At 48.9% G+C, this 16,676-nt stretch overlaps 1 protein-coding gene across 5 annotated transcripts in view; it reads left to right on the top strand.

The window, feature by feature from the left end:
• Window positions 1-16,676, top strand: part of ASAP1 (ArfGAP with SH3 domain, ankyrin repeat and PH domain 1) — a 2,617,237-nt gene that overhangs the window by 1,784,791 nt on the left and 815,770 nt on the right. For all 5 annotated transcript variants that reach the window (XM_069621633.1, XM_069621635.1, XM_069621634.1 and 2 more), the window contains one exon: window positions 13,667-13,774. In XM_069621633.1, the coding sequence (XP_069477734.1) occupies window positions 13,667-13,774 (108 nt within the window). The remainder of the gene's footprint in view (window positions 1-13,666; window positions 13,775-16,676) is intronic.

Genomic DNA, 16,676 nt, shown 5'->3' with positions numbered 1-16,676 from the left:
CTGCTTCAGCCACTGCTTGCTATGTTCAATGAGGCCTATCAGCAGGGGGAACTTCCATTGTCCCTTCGCGAGGCGATGATCATCCCACTCCTAAAACCAGGCAAGCCGGCCGCGGAGTGTGGGTCTTACAGACCCTTGTCTATGCTGAATCAGGACAGCAAAATACTTACGGCAGTGCTGGCCAATAGGCTGAAGAGGGTGATCGGTAAGCCAATACACCCAGACCAGACGGGATATGTCCCCGGCAGGAACATCACAGATAATCATAGGAGGCTACACCACATCATTGACCACACTGAGGAAGATACGGGTGAGCTGGCCATCGTGTCGCTAGAAGCGGTCAAAGCCTTTGACTCGGTGCGATGGCCGTGGTTGCAAGCAGCCCTGAGGGGATACAGAATGGGACCTGGGTATATCAGGTGGGTGCAGTTGTTATACAGCACCCCGGTGGCGAGAGTTAAAACAGGATCCATAATCTCAGATACTTGGCAACTCAGTAGGGGGACCAGACAGGGATGCCCCTGGTCGGCCATGCTATACATTCTGGCATTAGAGCCGCTGGCAATATGTCTGTGGCAACAATACAGGGAGGTGGGGATTAGTACAGTAAGTGGTAGACACCTGGTATCGCTGTACGCAGATGACATGCTCCTTTATCTGCGCTATCCGGAGGAGAACTTGCAGTATGTGCTAGAGGTGATGGACCGATATGCCACCCTCTTGGGCATATCGGTGAACCCTAGGAAGTCTAGCCTGTTCCTCTTGGGGTAGATACAAGAATGTCCCATTACAGAGGCTGCCTAGCCTGCCAATACCATGGCAGACTGAGACATTTAGGTATTTGGGAGTAAATATTTACCACAGGATCGAGGCAGAGCACCAACAAAATATAAAGAAAGCAATAGAGGGGGTCAAGAACAGCATGGTGTTTTGGTCCAGATTGCCCCTGACCATGATGGGGAGAGCGGCCTTGCTTAAAATGGTGGTCCTGCCCTACTCCTGCACTTCTTTGTGAATGCCCCGTTTTTGATTCCCAGGAGCCTATTTGTGAGACTTCATAGCGTGTGCAGGGGCTTCATATGGGGTAACTCCAGGAACAGAGTGGCCCTGTGGAAACTCCAGAACCCAAGTGACATGGGGGGCATAGGCCTGCCAAATTTTGAGCTTTATTATCTGGCGGGGCAGCTGCTGTATGTGGCCAGGTGGCTGTCGACTGAAGACTCGGCGGAAGCCAGGCTTCTGCGGGAAGACTCGGCCACATACTTTTTGAATGAGGTGGTGTGGTTACAAAAGAACAAACTGGTGTGAAGAGGGCGGCTGTTGAGGCTGGGCTGGGAGGTTTGGCGCAGAATGTGGAGAATGATGGGTGACATAGAGCCGTTCTCTCAGCAGGCCCCGCTAGTGGCACTATGCGGGAACGACTCACAACTGTTCGAATCGGTCCGTAGATATTGGGAACCGGTGGGCCTGGCCACCTTTGGGGACATATGGCAGGAAGGGGAGGCATTGGAATGTCAGAGGTTACAAGAAGAGACAGGGGTGCATAGAGGCCAGTATATAACCTACGCTAGGCTCATGAAAAGGGCAAGGGAGAGATGGCCGGAGACAGTGCCAGCGGATGACCCTGATGCCTCCCTGGAAATTATGTAGGATGTTTCGGAGGGCGGGCACGAGATATCTAGAATAAACGAGCTTCTAAGAGCAAAGGTAGGGAAGGAGCTGCTTCAATTGAGGCAGGACTGGGAGGAGGAAGTAGGAGGACCCATGACAGATGGGCAATGGAAGAGAGCCCAAAGGTACCATAAAAAGGTATCCCGGAATGTGAGACTCCAACAACTTCAATTGTATGTCACTCACAGGGCTTATTTGACTCCCGAGAAAATTGCAAGCTTTGGAGGCTCGGCTACGCAAAAATGCCCCAGGTGTGGGGAGGTGGCAGCGGGGCTGCTACACATGTTCTGGACTTGCCCAGAGGTGCACAGATTTTGGGACGAGATTAAAACTAAATTGGCTGGTGGGGGAGTGGAGCTGGACGTGGGATCAGCTTGGCCATGCATGCTCGGGATTTTTCCCAGGCCACGGGATTTAAAGCACATAAGCAAAATGAAGGATTTGGCCTACATCCTGGCCAAGTGCAGGATCGCAATGGGTTGGAAGGCGGCCCACAGACCCAAGGTGGAGCTATGGTGGACGGACCTCCTCAGATGGGCGGAGGCGGAATCCGTAGTTTGGTTTGAAGCGGTTACTAGGGGGGGAGAGGAGGGAGTAGGGCCCTTGTTGGCCTGGCGGCAATTTGTGACCTCTATGGCAAACCCTCACCAAGACAATAGCGAATCAGAGGACTCTGATGAGTGCACAAGCACTGCGATACCTGATAATGCTCCCATAGATGGCATGAGTGAGCCGGCTCTAGTTTGTGGGGTGGGAGCGGGGAGGACGGAGAATTATACTGTATAATGTGATGGTTTGATGCTCATTATTTACGTCCTAAACAGTTGTAATGTGTGTTATTTTTTTTGGTTTTATTGAAAATAAAAATAAATTAAAAAAAAAAAATAACTTTTTGCAGTGGTCCCGAAGGGAACTGCACAGGTTTCTGCCTAACACACAGTCAAAGGCTATTTGATGGCTTTGTCTGTGCTCAAGAGATCGCCAGATCAAGGATGCTTCTTCACGATCCCGTCAAAGACCCAATTCCTGAAAGGCCCTCTAAATAGATTCCTGCATACTCGGTTTTTAGTTCCGGATTGGGACCTAAACTTGGTTTTGACATTTATTATGGCACCTCCTTTTGAGACCATGCACTCATGCCTTATTATGCTGCTTACACTGAAAACTGCTTTCCTGGTGTCAATCACGTCAGCAAGATGTGTAAGTGAGATTCAAGCTCTATTTTACAAGCCACCTTTCCAGCGATTTTTCATGGAGAAGGCTTCTCTCCAGTTGTGCCGTAAATAAAGTAGTTTCTGAATTCCACATACCCCAGAACATTGATTTGCCGTTTCTTTTTCAACTTCCTCTCTCCAAGGATGAGGAAAGGCTACACAGGTTGGACCCTAAGAGGTCACTCCACATTTACGCAGCTAGGACAGCCTTTGTGACTTTCTCTCTATTCAGGAAGGGTCTGGCTGTGTCCAAACAGTCTCTTGCCGGGTAATCTGCATTGCAGGGTGTTATCAAAGAGCAGGTAAAGATCTGCCACTAGACATCAGAGCATATTCTACCAGGGGTGTGGCAGCATCAGCCAGCTTGCAGAGGGGTTTGCTGATGAAGGGAAATATGTCGAGCAGCGAAGTAGGCATTGCTCCACAGGTTCACAAAGCAATACTTGCTAGATGTGGCATGTGGTTCAGACGCTCAATTTGGCAGAGCGGTGTCACTGAGCTTCCTTGTCAGAGGTCTTTCATCCCGCCTCTGCACTGCTTGGGAGACTATCTGATGAGGAATCTGCAGGAGAAGGCAATTCATTGAAGTAGAAATTATTTACCGGTAATGTTCGTTCTATGGATTCTTCTCCTGCAGATTCCTCATCCCCTCCCTTCCTGCCCTCCTAGGAAAGTGGTCTGCTGTCTATATCTGGTTGTTCTGTTCTAATTGGACATGGTTATGACGATTAGGCATTAAGCACAATTTGGTGCCCTGTTGAGTACTGTCAGCCAGTTTCTTCAAGTACGGTTCTGTTCCTCACAAATAAGATGTTAAGAAAAGATGTTTTTTGAGTGTCTTCAACAAAGGCGTAGACTGGGTAGGGACTGAGCAGGCAAGGCCCACCCAGAATCTGTAAATGCCCACTCAGCAGCACTGTGTGGGTTTTTACAGATGTTAATATCAGTGAGGTGAGCCCAACTACATTAGTTGCAGGCGCCACTTGTTAGACAATCTGGCTACGTCTCTGGTCTTCAATCGATATCCTATGGATTCTTCCTCCACAGCTGCTGTACACGGGGTAGAAAAAAGGTGGGGAACTGCTGAGGTACGGGGGCGTAGTGGTGTATCATATATACGGCCAACATCATGTTAGGAGTCGAGGAGTGGGATGGTCGTGTCGTACTACGCCCCCTGTCAAAGTTTCCGAGCAGCTGCCGCTAGGAAGGGTTATCTATCAGATGAGGAATTTCCTGAGGAAGAATCCATAGAAAGAAAATTACTGATAAGTAATTTCTCCTTCCTGGTCCGAAAAGGCAAAAAGAAGACCCATCAATTCCTCTTGGCACAACTTCAAAGAAGAGTGACAGCCACTCCAGGGACTCCTCTTGAGGACACAACGCCACAGTTACTGTTCTCAACCCAATTCTCCTAGCCGAAGGAAAGGGAGGCTTTTTAGTCTAAAAATGCTTGGCATCTTTGAGAAGGCCCCAGAACAGACGACTTCAGCAACATCAAGGCTCTTTGCGCTCCTGAGAAGCAGGCAGGAACCCTGCACAAGATCATGGGCACATGCCTTCGTATACACATACGTACTGTCACCTTTCCTTCATCCTTGTGGGTGCCCCCAACATGGAAACGGTACCTGAAAGATTGGCAGCGAAAAAGTTTGCTTTCTGTAAAATAATTTGTATAGAGTGCTGAGGCGCGGCCTCGGGCGTGGGAATGCCACTGCTGAGGCCCTGCCCTCCGACATCCTCACCTCAGTCCCTTTTTCCGCACGGACAGTGTGGGAGCTGGCAGCCAGGGCAGACCTTTTTTTAGCTCTCCGCCTGCTCCCAGTTTTGTTTTTTCAATCTTATTTAACTTCCTTTCGGTGCCTTGCCTCCCCCGGCGCATGTTGGCTGCAGGAGGATTCACAAGATGTCCCTCATGTGACCGCTCGTTCCTGGCCTTGGACCCCCATGCACCCTGTCTTGAGTATTTGGGGCCCAACCACTGCTGAGATGCATGTTTGGCTTGCAGTGCTCTCGGTCACAGGGCAGTGAGGTATTGGTTATTGTGGTGGAGGGAGATCTTCCACACTTCTCCTCCGCCGACCTTAAGGACTTTGTCTCCAGGACCTCTCGTCAAGACAAGGTAGGCCCTCTGTTCAGCAGGGCTCCACAGCGTGGCAACATATTCCCTGGGATTCCCCTGGATAGGGGTTAATCAGATTCAGGTTCTGGCAGGCAGAGGCCTCTAAGGCTACTGACTCCAAAGCTGTCGGTGCTCTAACGGGCTGTCCTTGGAAAGGCGATCAAGTTCGTCCTCTTCTTCGACCCAAGGGAGTAAGGGATCGTCTAGTGCCAACTCCAAGAGTCTGTCCTCTGTACGATCAAACATGTTTACCAGCACAGATGCCGATGGTGTCCTGCCTACCGGTGCTTGTACTGAGGTTGTGAGTCAGGACGTTTTGAGTACTGGCCAACCGGCCAAGGGCTCAGTGCCTACAAGAGTGAGCTCTGAGGTCGACGCTTCTGCTTCGGGTGCAAGACCCTAGGTGTATCCTCCCATGTCTGAGGCCTCTCGTGGATCAAGGCCTTCGCGCACTCCCGCCCAGGGCATGGTGCAAGGCTTCAAAAAAGCTGCCTCTGCCTCGGAGGGAAAAAAGTCTGGACATACCCCTCCCGGTCCATGAGTCGCCAGTGGGGGGCAGGCTTACTCTTCATGCACACTTTTGGCTACAGAACTTCACGGACCCCTGGATCCTGTCAGTATAATCTTCGGGGTACCGTCTACCTATTCCTGCCTCTCTTCCCCCGCAACCCACTTTCCGCAAGTTGGGACAGCAACTCTTTTGGCAGAGATTCGGTCACTCGTCCTGAGCTAGGCCATGGAGGAAGTCCCAGCCTCGGAGCAGGATCTTCGCCATTCAGAAAAAGAACCAGGCTGGCCTGAGAGTTGTACTGGACCTTTCCACCCTCAACCTCTCCTTACATCGCCAGAGGTTCAAGATGGTGATGCCAGCTTCGATTGCAGAGATATTATGCAGGGGAGACTAGATGTGCTCCCTGGATCTGAAGGACGCCTATCTGCACGTCCCGATCTGGCAACCCCATCGGTCTTCCCTCCGGTTCAGGAGGGCTGCCATTTTCAGTACAAGGTCCTCCCTTTTGGTCTCAACTTGGCCCCCACGGTCTTTACCAGACTCATGAATGTGGTGGCAGCCCTCCTCCGGGCTCAGGACCTCCATATATACCCCTACCTAGACAACTGGCTCGTCAGGGCTACATCTCAAGAAGCAGATCACCACTCCTCCCATGCACTGATAAACACGCAACACAACCTGGGCTTTTCGCTCAATCTCAAGAAGTTACAACTGCAACCCACACAGTCGTTGATCTTCATGGGCCTCATCTGGGACACGCGCTCTGAGAGGGTCTTCCCCTCGGAGGACAAGATCGCGGCCATCAGGAGGGCCACGTACCACTTCCTCAGCCGGGGCGCTACTTCGGCTTGGTGGTACCAGCATCAGCTGGGCCTTTTTGCAGTGGTACTGTTGGCTGTCCCCCACACAAGACTTATCATGATGAGGAGGATTCAGCTACACTTCGCAGAGGGGCTCTCAGGCCAAAATTATCAAGATTCCGCATCTCTCTCCATCCGGACATCTCATGGTGGTCCAGAGACTGCAACTTTCGGATGGGCGAGCCCTTGCGGCCCTGTCCCGCAGGTGACGATTACCACAGACTCCTCCCTAGAGGGCTGGGGAGCCACCCTGGAGGACCTCTCGGTCCATGGCACGTGGACCCGTCAAGAACAAGAATAGCACATCAATTGGCTGGAACTGAACGCCATCTGGTTAGCGCTCAGAGCCTTCCTCCCACGTCTCAAGGGAAGAGTTGTCCTCATCCAGACAGACAACTCGACCAGTATGTACTACATCAACAAGCAAGGGGCGACCAGGTCCCCTTCCCCGTGCAGACTGCCGATGATCAGCATGTGGGAATGGGCCTTGGAGAACATCTACCTCATGGCAGTGCACCTTCTGGGGGAAGCCAACCTGGAAGCGGACTGGCACAGCAGGTTGGGAGCGGACAACTACGAGTGGCAGCTGAACGACCTCATTGCACAGGAGATCTTCCACTGTTGGGTCCTCCCCCAGGTGGATATCTTTGTCACCAGGCACAACAAGAAGTGCTCCCAGTTTGCCTCCCGGCAGGGGCAGGGCCTAGGCTCCCTGGGCGACGCCTTGTGGATCCTGTGAAACAGCATGTCAGCATACGCCTTCCCGACCACTCCACTGATTCACAGAGTACTTTGCAAGTTCAAAGATTCTGATAGCTCTGTGAGGGCCAGCCAGGCCATGGTTCTCTGATCTACTCAGCCTCTCGGCGGTCTCTCCAATCCACCTCCCGACGGGCCCACACATCTTCTGGCACAGCAGGGGGGCAGGGCAGTCCACCCCGCACTTCAGAAGCTGGCCCTCACAGCGTGGTTCCTGAGCAGGTGATGCTCAGCCACCTCAACCTATCTCAAGCCAACCTGGAAATCATATAGGGGGCTAGGAGCAAGGCTACCAGAGCCCAGTATAAGAGTAAATGGACCGGGTTCTGCCACTGGGCTCACTCCAAGGATATCCACCCGCTGGCTTGCTCATTGGACGATGTGCTGTCATTCTCAGCTCACCTCTCCAACACTGGCGTGCACCTGCCGCACATACCTCTCAGCCATTGGGGCCTATAGGAACTCCGACGAAGGGGTCTTCTCCAACCCGATCATCAGGAGTCATTTGGCCGGGCTCGCTAGGCTCTACCCGCCCATCAGGAAGCCACAACCCGTGTGGGATTTGAATCTGGTCTTGGGTGCCCCCGTGCACAAGCTTTTTGAGCCTATGGCGACTGCAGACAACAGGCTGGTCACCATCAAGACGGCCCTGCTAGTCGGCCTCACATCGGCACGCAGGGTCGGCGAGATCCAAGCCCTAGTCGCCTCAGAGCCGTACACCACCTTTCACGAGGACAAGGTGGTCCTGCGGACCCATCCGGCATTTTTACCTAAGGTGCCATCAGCCTTTCACTTAAATGAGATCATCGTCCTTCCTACAGTCTTTGCGGACCCAAACGACGAGCCTCAGAGAGTTCTGCACTGCCTGGATGTCAGGTGTGCCTGAAAATTCTACCTGGACAGGACCAATGGCTTCCACAAGTCAGATGCCCTATTCATCACCTTTGGAGGTGCCAGGTCTGGCTATCAGGCCTCCAAAGCCTCCATCGCCCGCTGGATGGTCTCGGCCATCAAGGAAGCGTACGAGGGCCAGCATAGACCCCTTCCGGCGAACATGCATGCCCGCGCGGTCAGGGCCAAGGCAACGGCCATTGCCTTTCGCCGCCATGTCCCCTGGCAGGTCATAAGCAGGGCGGCCACATGGGCCACTCGCTTGACTTTCTGCAACCATTGCTGTTTGGATGCCGGCTCCAGATCAGATGCAGCTTTCGGATAGGCGGTTCTCCGGGACCTGTTTGCTTAATGAGGGTCTCCTCTCCACGCTGGGGCTACATTCAGTTGTAATTGCCCATGCAGTATGGAGGAAAGGGGACGGGACGTAAGTGTAATTATAAGTTACTCACCGTAGTGACTAACGTACTTAGTCCATAGTCCCCTTTCCTCCATACGTCCCACCATCCTCCCCCTAATAATCTGGTGTCATTAGGCAATGATATTTCTATTGTCGACGCGTCTTTGGGGACTGAGGTGTGGCGCCGGAGGGCAGAGTCAGGGCAGCGAATGATCCTAGGGCCACGCCTCCACGCCTCCACAATTTAGAGGGGAAGAAGATTTTTCTGGTGAAAAAGGTTCCATCGCCTGTCCCTTGCGAGGTACACCCATGCAGCATGGAGGAAAGGGGACTATGGACTAAGAGTACTTTAGTCACTACGGTGAGTAACGTATTTCTGTTCCATAGTTGCCAAATTTAGGCAGGTTAGCTTCCTTCCATTTTCCGTTTTCCTGACCGGAGCCGACGATCGACCACAGCACAAGATGGATTGATGGCCGAGTCGAGGTCCACTACGCCCCCTGTGGGGAAAAAGGTTTCGAGCAGCCGAGCTGTCAAGGGATATCTATCAAGATGAGAAATCTGTGGGAGGAGAATCCATAGAAAGAACATTATGGTAAGGTAAGTTCTCCTTCTGTGTTGTATACTTTTTATTCCTGTACTTTTGCAATTACTGCAAAGGACTACTAAAGTTGGCTAGCACCCTAATTTGGCCTGCCACAAGGTTTTTGCTCGTCCTTTGGCCATATTGTTCTCTGGCCTTATTCCTGCCTTCTGAGGTCAGGAAATGCCATATGGTGAATGCCTTTTCCTGGGGAAAGCTGCTGTTTTTGCAGGAGAAGGGGAGCAATTTCTGTGTGAGCCCGTATGTTGGGGATGGTACTTTATGGTCCCAGTACACATCCAGATGCCTGAATGTCTGTTGCTGGACATATATGCTGGCCAATGGCTATCTATGACTGGGGCTACCATACTGCAAGGCGCAACCGCATAGAGGGTAGAAGAAACCTTTGGCTTTGAAGGCTAGACCAGGTACATAGGTGTGCAGTGGCGGGCAGATGGGGGAGGGTCAACTGCAAGCCTTGGAACATGCAGCAGGCCCTGCTTCTACTGCCAGCACTAGGGCCTTAGCGAGCAATGCCCGCATTTTCTACCTGAACTCCCTCCACTGCTCTGTTGTAGAGATGGACTTTGGGAATGTTCTCAGTACCAGCAGGATAGCCACTACCTGTTTGAATGCTGCCAATCCTTAGCATTGGAGAACCTGGGCAAGCTTCCAGACATTATCTTGGATAAAAGGAGGAATCTTGCAGCCATTCTTCATATCCCCATTGTAGACAAGCCCTCTACGAAGAAGAGCAGCCAGTTGATGACCCAAGGTCGACCCTTGCTGCTGTCCAGCAGCAACTCCAGTGAAGTCTTGGTGAAGCCCTGCTCCTCTGCTTGATCTTAAGAAGACCCTTCTCAGTGCTTGGACCACTAGACCGGTGGGAACAACCAGTCTCAACCCCTGCTCAAGGATCTGATGCTTCATGTGTGTCCCTGGACCAAACGGTGGACTGACCAGCTCCCTCCTGGGCCACCTCCCTGCAGCCGTCCCCATTCTGAGTGCTTCCTTGGAACTTGGAAGTTTTTCAACTTGTACAACAAGACGCCTGTGGCTGCATTTTCATACTTCTTGCATCAACCGAAACCATGTGCAACCTGCTGCTTTCTCTGTCCCTGGAAGGTTGCCTGTCGCTGCTTGACCATTGGAACTCCCATTGCAATCCATCTTCGATGCATCCTAGAGGTGACCTGAGGTCACCTGCACCATAGAAGTCTTCATCTTTTCTTCTTTTGGTTGTTAAGCTGGAAGGTGTCTTGAACAGATTACTAAGCGCTGTGACCGACCGAAACTAAATACTGCATCTGAAAGCGACCTCTGCACCTGCAACGCCTGGGCCTTCCTCGAGCGGACCAAGCACAGAAGATTATGTCCACAGCGGATTCCTGAACCTCAACTGTGTCAATTGGTTATGTTAACATACCTGTCCATTTCCTACCCTGTTCCCCATAGGGTTACGTGCGTGTAAATTCCTGTTCCTTAACTACTCTTTCCTGATTTTCGTTGGTGATCACCTGGTCAATAATCCCTTCCTAGGCCTATCCTAGTAACTGGGATGTAGTTGGTTTGCTTCCCTGAACCCCACTTACCTTTATGACTTTTTGGTTAGTACTACTGCCATTTTCCGAATCTCTCTATAAACCTACCTGGGAAGTATAACAACGGTCAGTTTTAAATAACCCTAACCTTAAGAAGGGCAATATGCAATAATAATAATACACTTCTTAACACTTTCTCAGATTTAAGATAAACAAGTAGATACCCTTTTGGGATGCCTCGCACACACTTCCTGCACCCTGAGGTGACTTCAATTACTAGGACAGTATTGGCATTTATATATCACTTTTTGCACTTAATACAATTATGAGATTGTGGAAAAGGAAAAGGTTAGGGAAGGAAAAGGGTTAACAGGTTCTAAGAGCAATGAAGTCTAGTTTATATCTTTCCCAGCAATACAAGTTAAACTTATGCACCACCTATAAGGGACAGTTGTAATCAAAGTCACTGTGTCATAAAAGTATGCAGGGAGCCAGGACAGCCAAAGCCAATTTGAACAATGTCTATGGAGCTGAGGCACTTCTTTAGATAGCACAAGGATCTTGCACAAAGTTTAGAGAATTTGTAATAAAAACACTGTTGGGCCACAAGCTGTTAGGCTTGTGAAGGGGAGAGCTGGAATCAACTCTGCTAAAAGCAGCTACTGCAAGTCTCCAGTGAGAACAAGCAAGCTACAAACAAGAGTTAAGTACTTAGCGAACACAGTACCTTAGGTTTGAAGATGATGATCCAGCTGGCTTCTGTTCTGGTTGCAGTCTTGCAGATCCTGGGTTCCTGGGCCTCAGTCGTGGGGACAATAGGGAGGACGTCTGGAGGACTCCTGCACTGCAGTTTGAAGGTCAGCGACAGCTACGGGCTCTCTTCAGTTCAGCGGCACTTCACGATTTCAGCTACCGGCAAATGGCACCACCGTGGATCTTGGAAACTTGAAGGGCTTCCCTTGCTTCTGGAGTCCAGCACTCTGGTGAGGTGACTCGGGCTTGCATCTTCCTGCTTCGGGAGGGTCCTCAGGATCTTCCTGGAGCTCTGGTCCGGATTAAAGACGGTGCACGCGACTTCAGATTTCTTGACCCCTGGCACTCGGTTCCAGCAGCAGCAAAGAAGTACAGCCAGTTGGGGAAGGTCCTCCAGCAAAGTTCGTCTTGGGGTTAGTTGGTCCCACCAACACAAGGGAAGAAGTTGTCTGTTCCGGGGCTTCTCTAGTCGATTTGGAGAGCATTAACACTGCAGCACGGCTTCACAGGGCAGTTCAACGGTCCAGGAGGGTGCAGCAAGCTTCTCTTCCAGTTTCCTTCGTCGGATGTTTCGTCCAGTGGTCGACTGTCTTCAGTTCAAGAAGCCTTGCCTTTTATGCAGGTTTCTCCCATTCATGCACAGCCTAGCTGTCACTCACACAGCAGGGTGGCTATCCTATAAGGACAGCCAGCCAGCCAATCAGCAATGGGTTCATTCAGGTAACCACAGACACTAAGGACAGGGAGTTTCGGGCCTCTCCCTCGATTCCTGCCCTGCAAGACACACTGTAGCCAGAGGTGTGTTTCAGCACTATAGCCCTTCAAAAGTAAAACGAACAAAGGGGTTAAACCTGGTTTGGCGCGCAGAGTAAATCCCAAGAAAGACCTCACAAGCAAGAAGAAAGAAGATGGGGGCCATTTTGACAAAATGGGCACCCATGGGTGCACTACTGCATACTGCGGATTCAGCCTGCGGTAGAAACACACAATGGTAGAAAAATTAAACCACTGCCACCAGCCATTTAAAGCAGTGAGGGTAACATAAAAAATGTTACATGATTAAGTAGGAAAAGGGGCTACTAAGTAACCTCCCAGCACTTCCACATAAAATGGGGTGTGCTGGACCTACATAGGAAAAACAGGTAAGTAAAGTCAATTTCACTTTACTACTCTTCGGAACAGTAGTTCACCCAAAAGAAGGTATTTAAACCTTATGAGAAATCCAAGGGACCTCTCTGTGACACTGCACTGAAGGTGCTGTGTGTCACAATACAAATTTAGATGCCTATGGAGTTTGTCAAACTCCAAAAACAAACAGTGTCCAAATCAGATCAAAAATACATGAGAGAGTGAGAAAAAGGTCTCTCACTCAGGATAAACATTTAAAGTCCTAAAGTCCAGCAAAAGAGCTGGGGATCTCTAAGGTTGAAGGGGGTTAGCACAGATTTGAGAATTATCCCTAACAGGCCCCAAACAATCTTATGACGGGGCTCATTAAGTGTTCAGGGAGGTATTCTGTGGTTATTCTAAGTGCCTTTACTGAATGTCGTGTGTATAAGTACGTCTGTGTGTTTCACTGGTTATCGAAGTATATGCTGTCTTTCTTCTCCCAAGGGTGAATGTGTATATCTATGTTACAGTGTGTGACAATGTTCAACTAGAGGTTTTACTTGTGTAATGTGTATTTTAAAGGCCTAATAAATCATATATTGTTGTACTTATTTGTTTAATTTGAATTATTGGTGGTGTTCTGTGTGGACTCATTGTAGCCTTAAACTACTCTCACAGCCCTTCTGAGACAGAGCCATGCCGTTCTCCAACCATAACTTGATTGGGGTTGGCTAGTTCTCTCTGTCTTCCTGTTCACCATAATAGTAATTACTCCAAACCTCCACCCACAGTGTTGATTTTGAAAATGCATCTTAACAATGGATTAGCCTGAATAGGTTCAGATATTTTTTTTTTTTAGAAAAGAGATTATTTGGATTCATGAAATACAATAATTGGGGAAATCAAAGTCACTGATATTGAACAGTAGATCTTCCTACTTTAGTTATCGCATCACGATCCACAGGTTTTATTTGTGCGTTTCAATGTTAGTGCAACTGAAGTAGGACAAGTGATTTATTGTAATATATATGTTAACTCATTTTTAAGTTTACAAATATACAACTGATTTGCTTAACTTGACAAAAGCAAATTGGGATTTGTTCCAAATACAGATCACAAGAAGTTTAATAATGTAGGCATTGCCTATATATCTAAAGTAAGCTTTGTGGCTTTGTGCACTTTATAAAATGCATGATTCAGAAGAAATTACCTTTTTACTTGGAACAGTAAAGATTGAAATACTTTGTATTTTAGCTTTCTCAAGCTGTGGAAGGAAAACTAAACCCGCACATCCACGTAGAATATGAGTGGAATCTTCGTCAAGAGGAAATCGATGAAAGTGATGATGATTTAGACGACAAGGTCAGAAGAGAAACGACTACCATGCATGCTACTTAAATATGAAAATATAACCAACAGAAAATGTTCTCAAATTGTGCATGATAAGTTATACACTTTATCTTGTACAAGTGGTCCATTGTTTTCACATTCTGCTGTAAATCCTAATAGATTATTTTTTCCCAGAGGTGCTTGATCTCAGAAATTTTCTTTAAAGTGCAAGTCATGCTTTGGAAACATTTTCAGCATATAGTGGATGCACTGCAGAGGCTACTCTCTACCTTTTGGTAGCGAAAGGTCCAGATGTCCAACTGAGGCCCATGTCCTTAGTTGCTTGTTTCTGTTTGCTCAGACGCTATTGGAATACAACCGTTTTGTTTCAGAGACAATGTCCTCTCACTTTGAGTTAAGACTGCAAATCTCATATCACTGCCATATACACACCTGTGATGCATTTGGTCCCCAGATCCCGATAACTGCTTAGAAGAATGTGGGTGCCTGATACTTGCATCCAAGTGAGCATGCCACTAAAGTCTTTACCTCTCTGCACAAGGGCGTCAAAACCCTCTCCAAGTAGAGTCTTTGACCCATAAGGAAGCAGAAAGATCACTCGAGTTCTCATTCCTTGAGCTCATCTTCCTTCAAGTGTCTCTCTTGTTTGTCCTCTTGAAGCAGGCACTATCATTGCCATTCTTGGCTGTCTGCTTCATAGTCAAAGGATTAACCAAAGGATTGGTACATTCCCAGCTTCCATCTCTATAACAGAGTAGTGAATGGAGTTCAGGTAGGAAATTCTGACATTGCTTGCTAAGGCCCTAGTGCTGGCAGTAGAAGAAGATCCTGCTGCACCTTCCAAGGCTGGACCCTCCCACCTGCCTGCCACCGTACACCTATTTACTTGATCTAGCATTGAAATCCAAAGTTGTCTTCCCTGTATGCGGTTGTGCGTTCTTGTATGGTAGCCCAGCCACTTTTTCTAGTCCACCCTAATACTGGTTACTCTCTAGCAGAATCCAAGGGCCAAAGGTTTGTTACAACCTCCAGAATTCAATACCTGGCTAAGTTTGGCCAGATTGTTTTATGGGGAGTGGGACCCAATTCCCTCCGGTCTGCAGTCTGTGTATGTGGGAACCTTTTGGGACTACCCAAAGGAATTCCATGAGCAGGATGTAGGTCATAAGAACCTGGCATGTAAACTTCCAACTGCCTTGACCTCTCTCTGGAACTTGATTTCGTGCAAGCTTCCTGCATTACCTCATGCCAACGCAGCATGCCTTTTCAGTGCATGATTGCCAAGCCTATGTAATGCCTAATGCCCCTCCTTTTGTAACCAAAAAAAGCACAATCTGACAGACCTCTGCACAGAGTCCACCGTCTCTTTCCATTTAACTCATCCGAGTGACTAGAGCCTGATCTTTCAAGTCTGTACAGCGGCAGGGATCGAAATAAGTATATGTTGAGCAGGAGCTAAAAGCAACTCCCTTGTAGGCAGGAGCTATCATTGGGGATTAAAGAGTTGGTACAAAGCAAGTTGGAAATCTATCGTCCACATGGGAGGCAAACTATAAAAGTTTCTCGATTATTATCCGGCCCATTAAATACATGTGTTCTAATGCTCCTTTAGACGCCTTATCCAATCATCCATAGTTAGTCACTAGGTATGTTTCTATGGCACCAGTTGCCCTGGTAGTGAAAGGTAGCTCCTGGAAACTGTGGGTGTCAAGCTAACCAGGGCTTTCTCTGCATCAAGCAGGAGATAAATAACTCCCGACTCCTGGCAATTGTGAACCCTGAGCAGGTTCCAAGGTTGCCACACACTCTATTTTGCAGCCAGATAGAGTGACTAAAAAACGTGATGTCTCTTGAGAGAAATATCTTTACCTCTGGCAGTTACGCTTTTAGGACAGTTAATGCATCCTGCAGCGTTAAACATCATCACCACACCCTTTGGGACATGCTCAAGTAGGCAACTGGCAACCTTCACTTGTAATGAGGTTTGCCGAAGTGGTTTCTAATGGCAAGGAGGGTCCCAAACAATTTCAGACAGTACTGGACTCTACACATTGAGTGGTGTGCTCCATGGGCTCTGACTCTGTCATTAGGAGGTATTTGTGAATTGTAACTCTGGGTGCACGCATGATGACATGCACTTTGACAGAGCCAATGTGTTTGGTTCAAAGGCCAATTAGCCGTGGAAAGGTAAGTTGTTCAAGGCCACGGCAGGCCGCTGTATATGGCTCTGCAGCAACCCTACCCCCACATCCTTTGTTAGGGGCTGCTCCCTGTGCTCATTCCCATCGACATGTGCATCAAGGCAAATCACGGCAAATGTATTCCATTCACCCACAAAATGTAGATGTGCATCTTAATGTTACTGCCTCCTCTGTCTCCACCTTGGCCTCCAATCCTCTTTCATTGGGCCTTCCACCATTCCTCACCAGTGTTTGAGAGGCTATAAATGATTTTCCCAGGATGGATGAGGACCATTTGTGAGACTCGGCCTTTCAGGTGTATTCTCCGGGTACTGTCACCTTTTTCTCCGTCGACCCAAGACAAACCTCAGATCATATCCTGCTGGACATTTCACAGCTCCTGGCGAAAGCCACCATGGATCTAGTAAGTGCTTCAGAGAGTGGAATGGGATGTACTGAAATTACTTTCTGGTACATCTATCTGGAGCTGTTCAAGAACAAGTTCAGAATGGGGACTTCATTCCTTGAACATTCAGAATTTGATGCCATCTTCCTCTCTTTCTTTTTAGCATTCACACGCAGGAGCATTTTTACGACTAAGCCACTTCTTGACAGTTTTCCTTTGATGTCTCATTAGCCAGGTGTTAAGTCCTGGGACAACTGTGATTACATGATGGCTGTGTCCGATCTGCACCTCCCTTGTATCTGTTAACGTGACACAGATAATTGTGTTT

Source organism: Ambystoma mexicanum, chromosome 5q (assembly GCF_040938575.1).
Source record: "Ambystoma mexicanum isolate Mex_15411 chromosome 5q, UKY_AmexF1_1, whole genome shotgun sequence".
Taxonomy (NCBI): domain Eukaryota; kingdom Metazoa; phylum Chordata; class Amphibia; order Caudata; family Ambystomatidae; genus Ambystoma; species Ambystoma mexicanum.
Note: the sequence above shows the minus strand (reverse complement) of the source record. Positions and strands in the feature narration are given on the sequence as shown.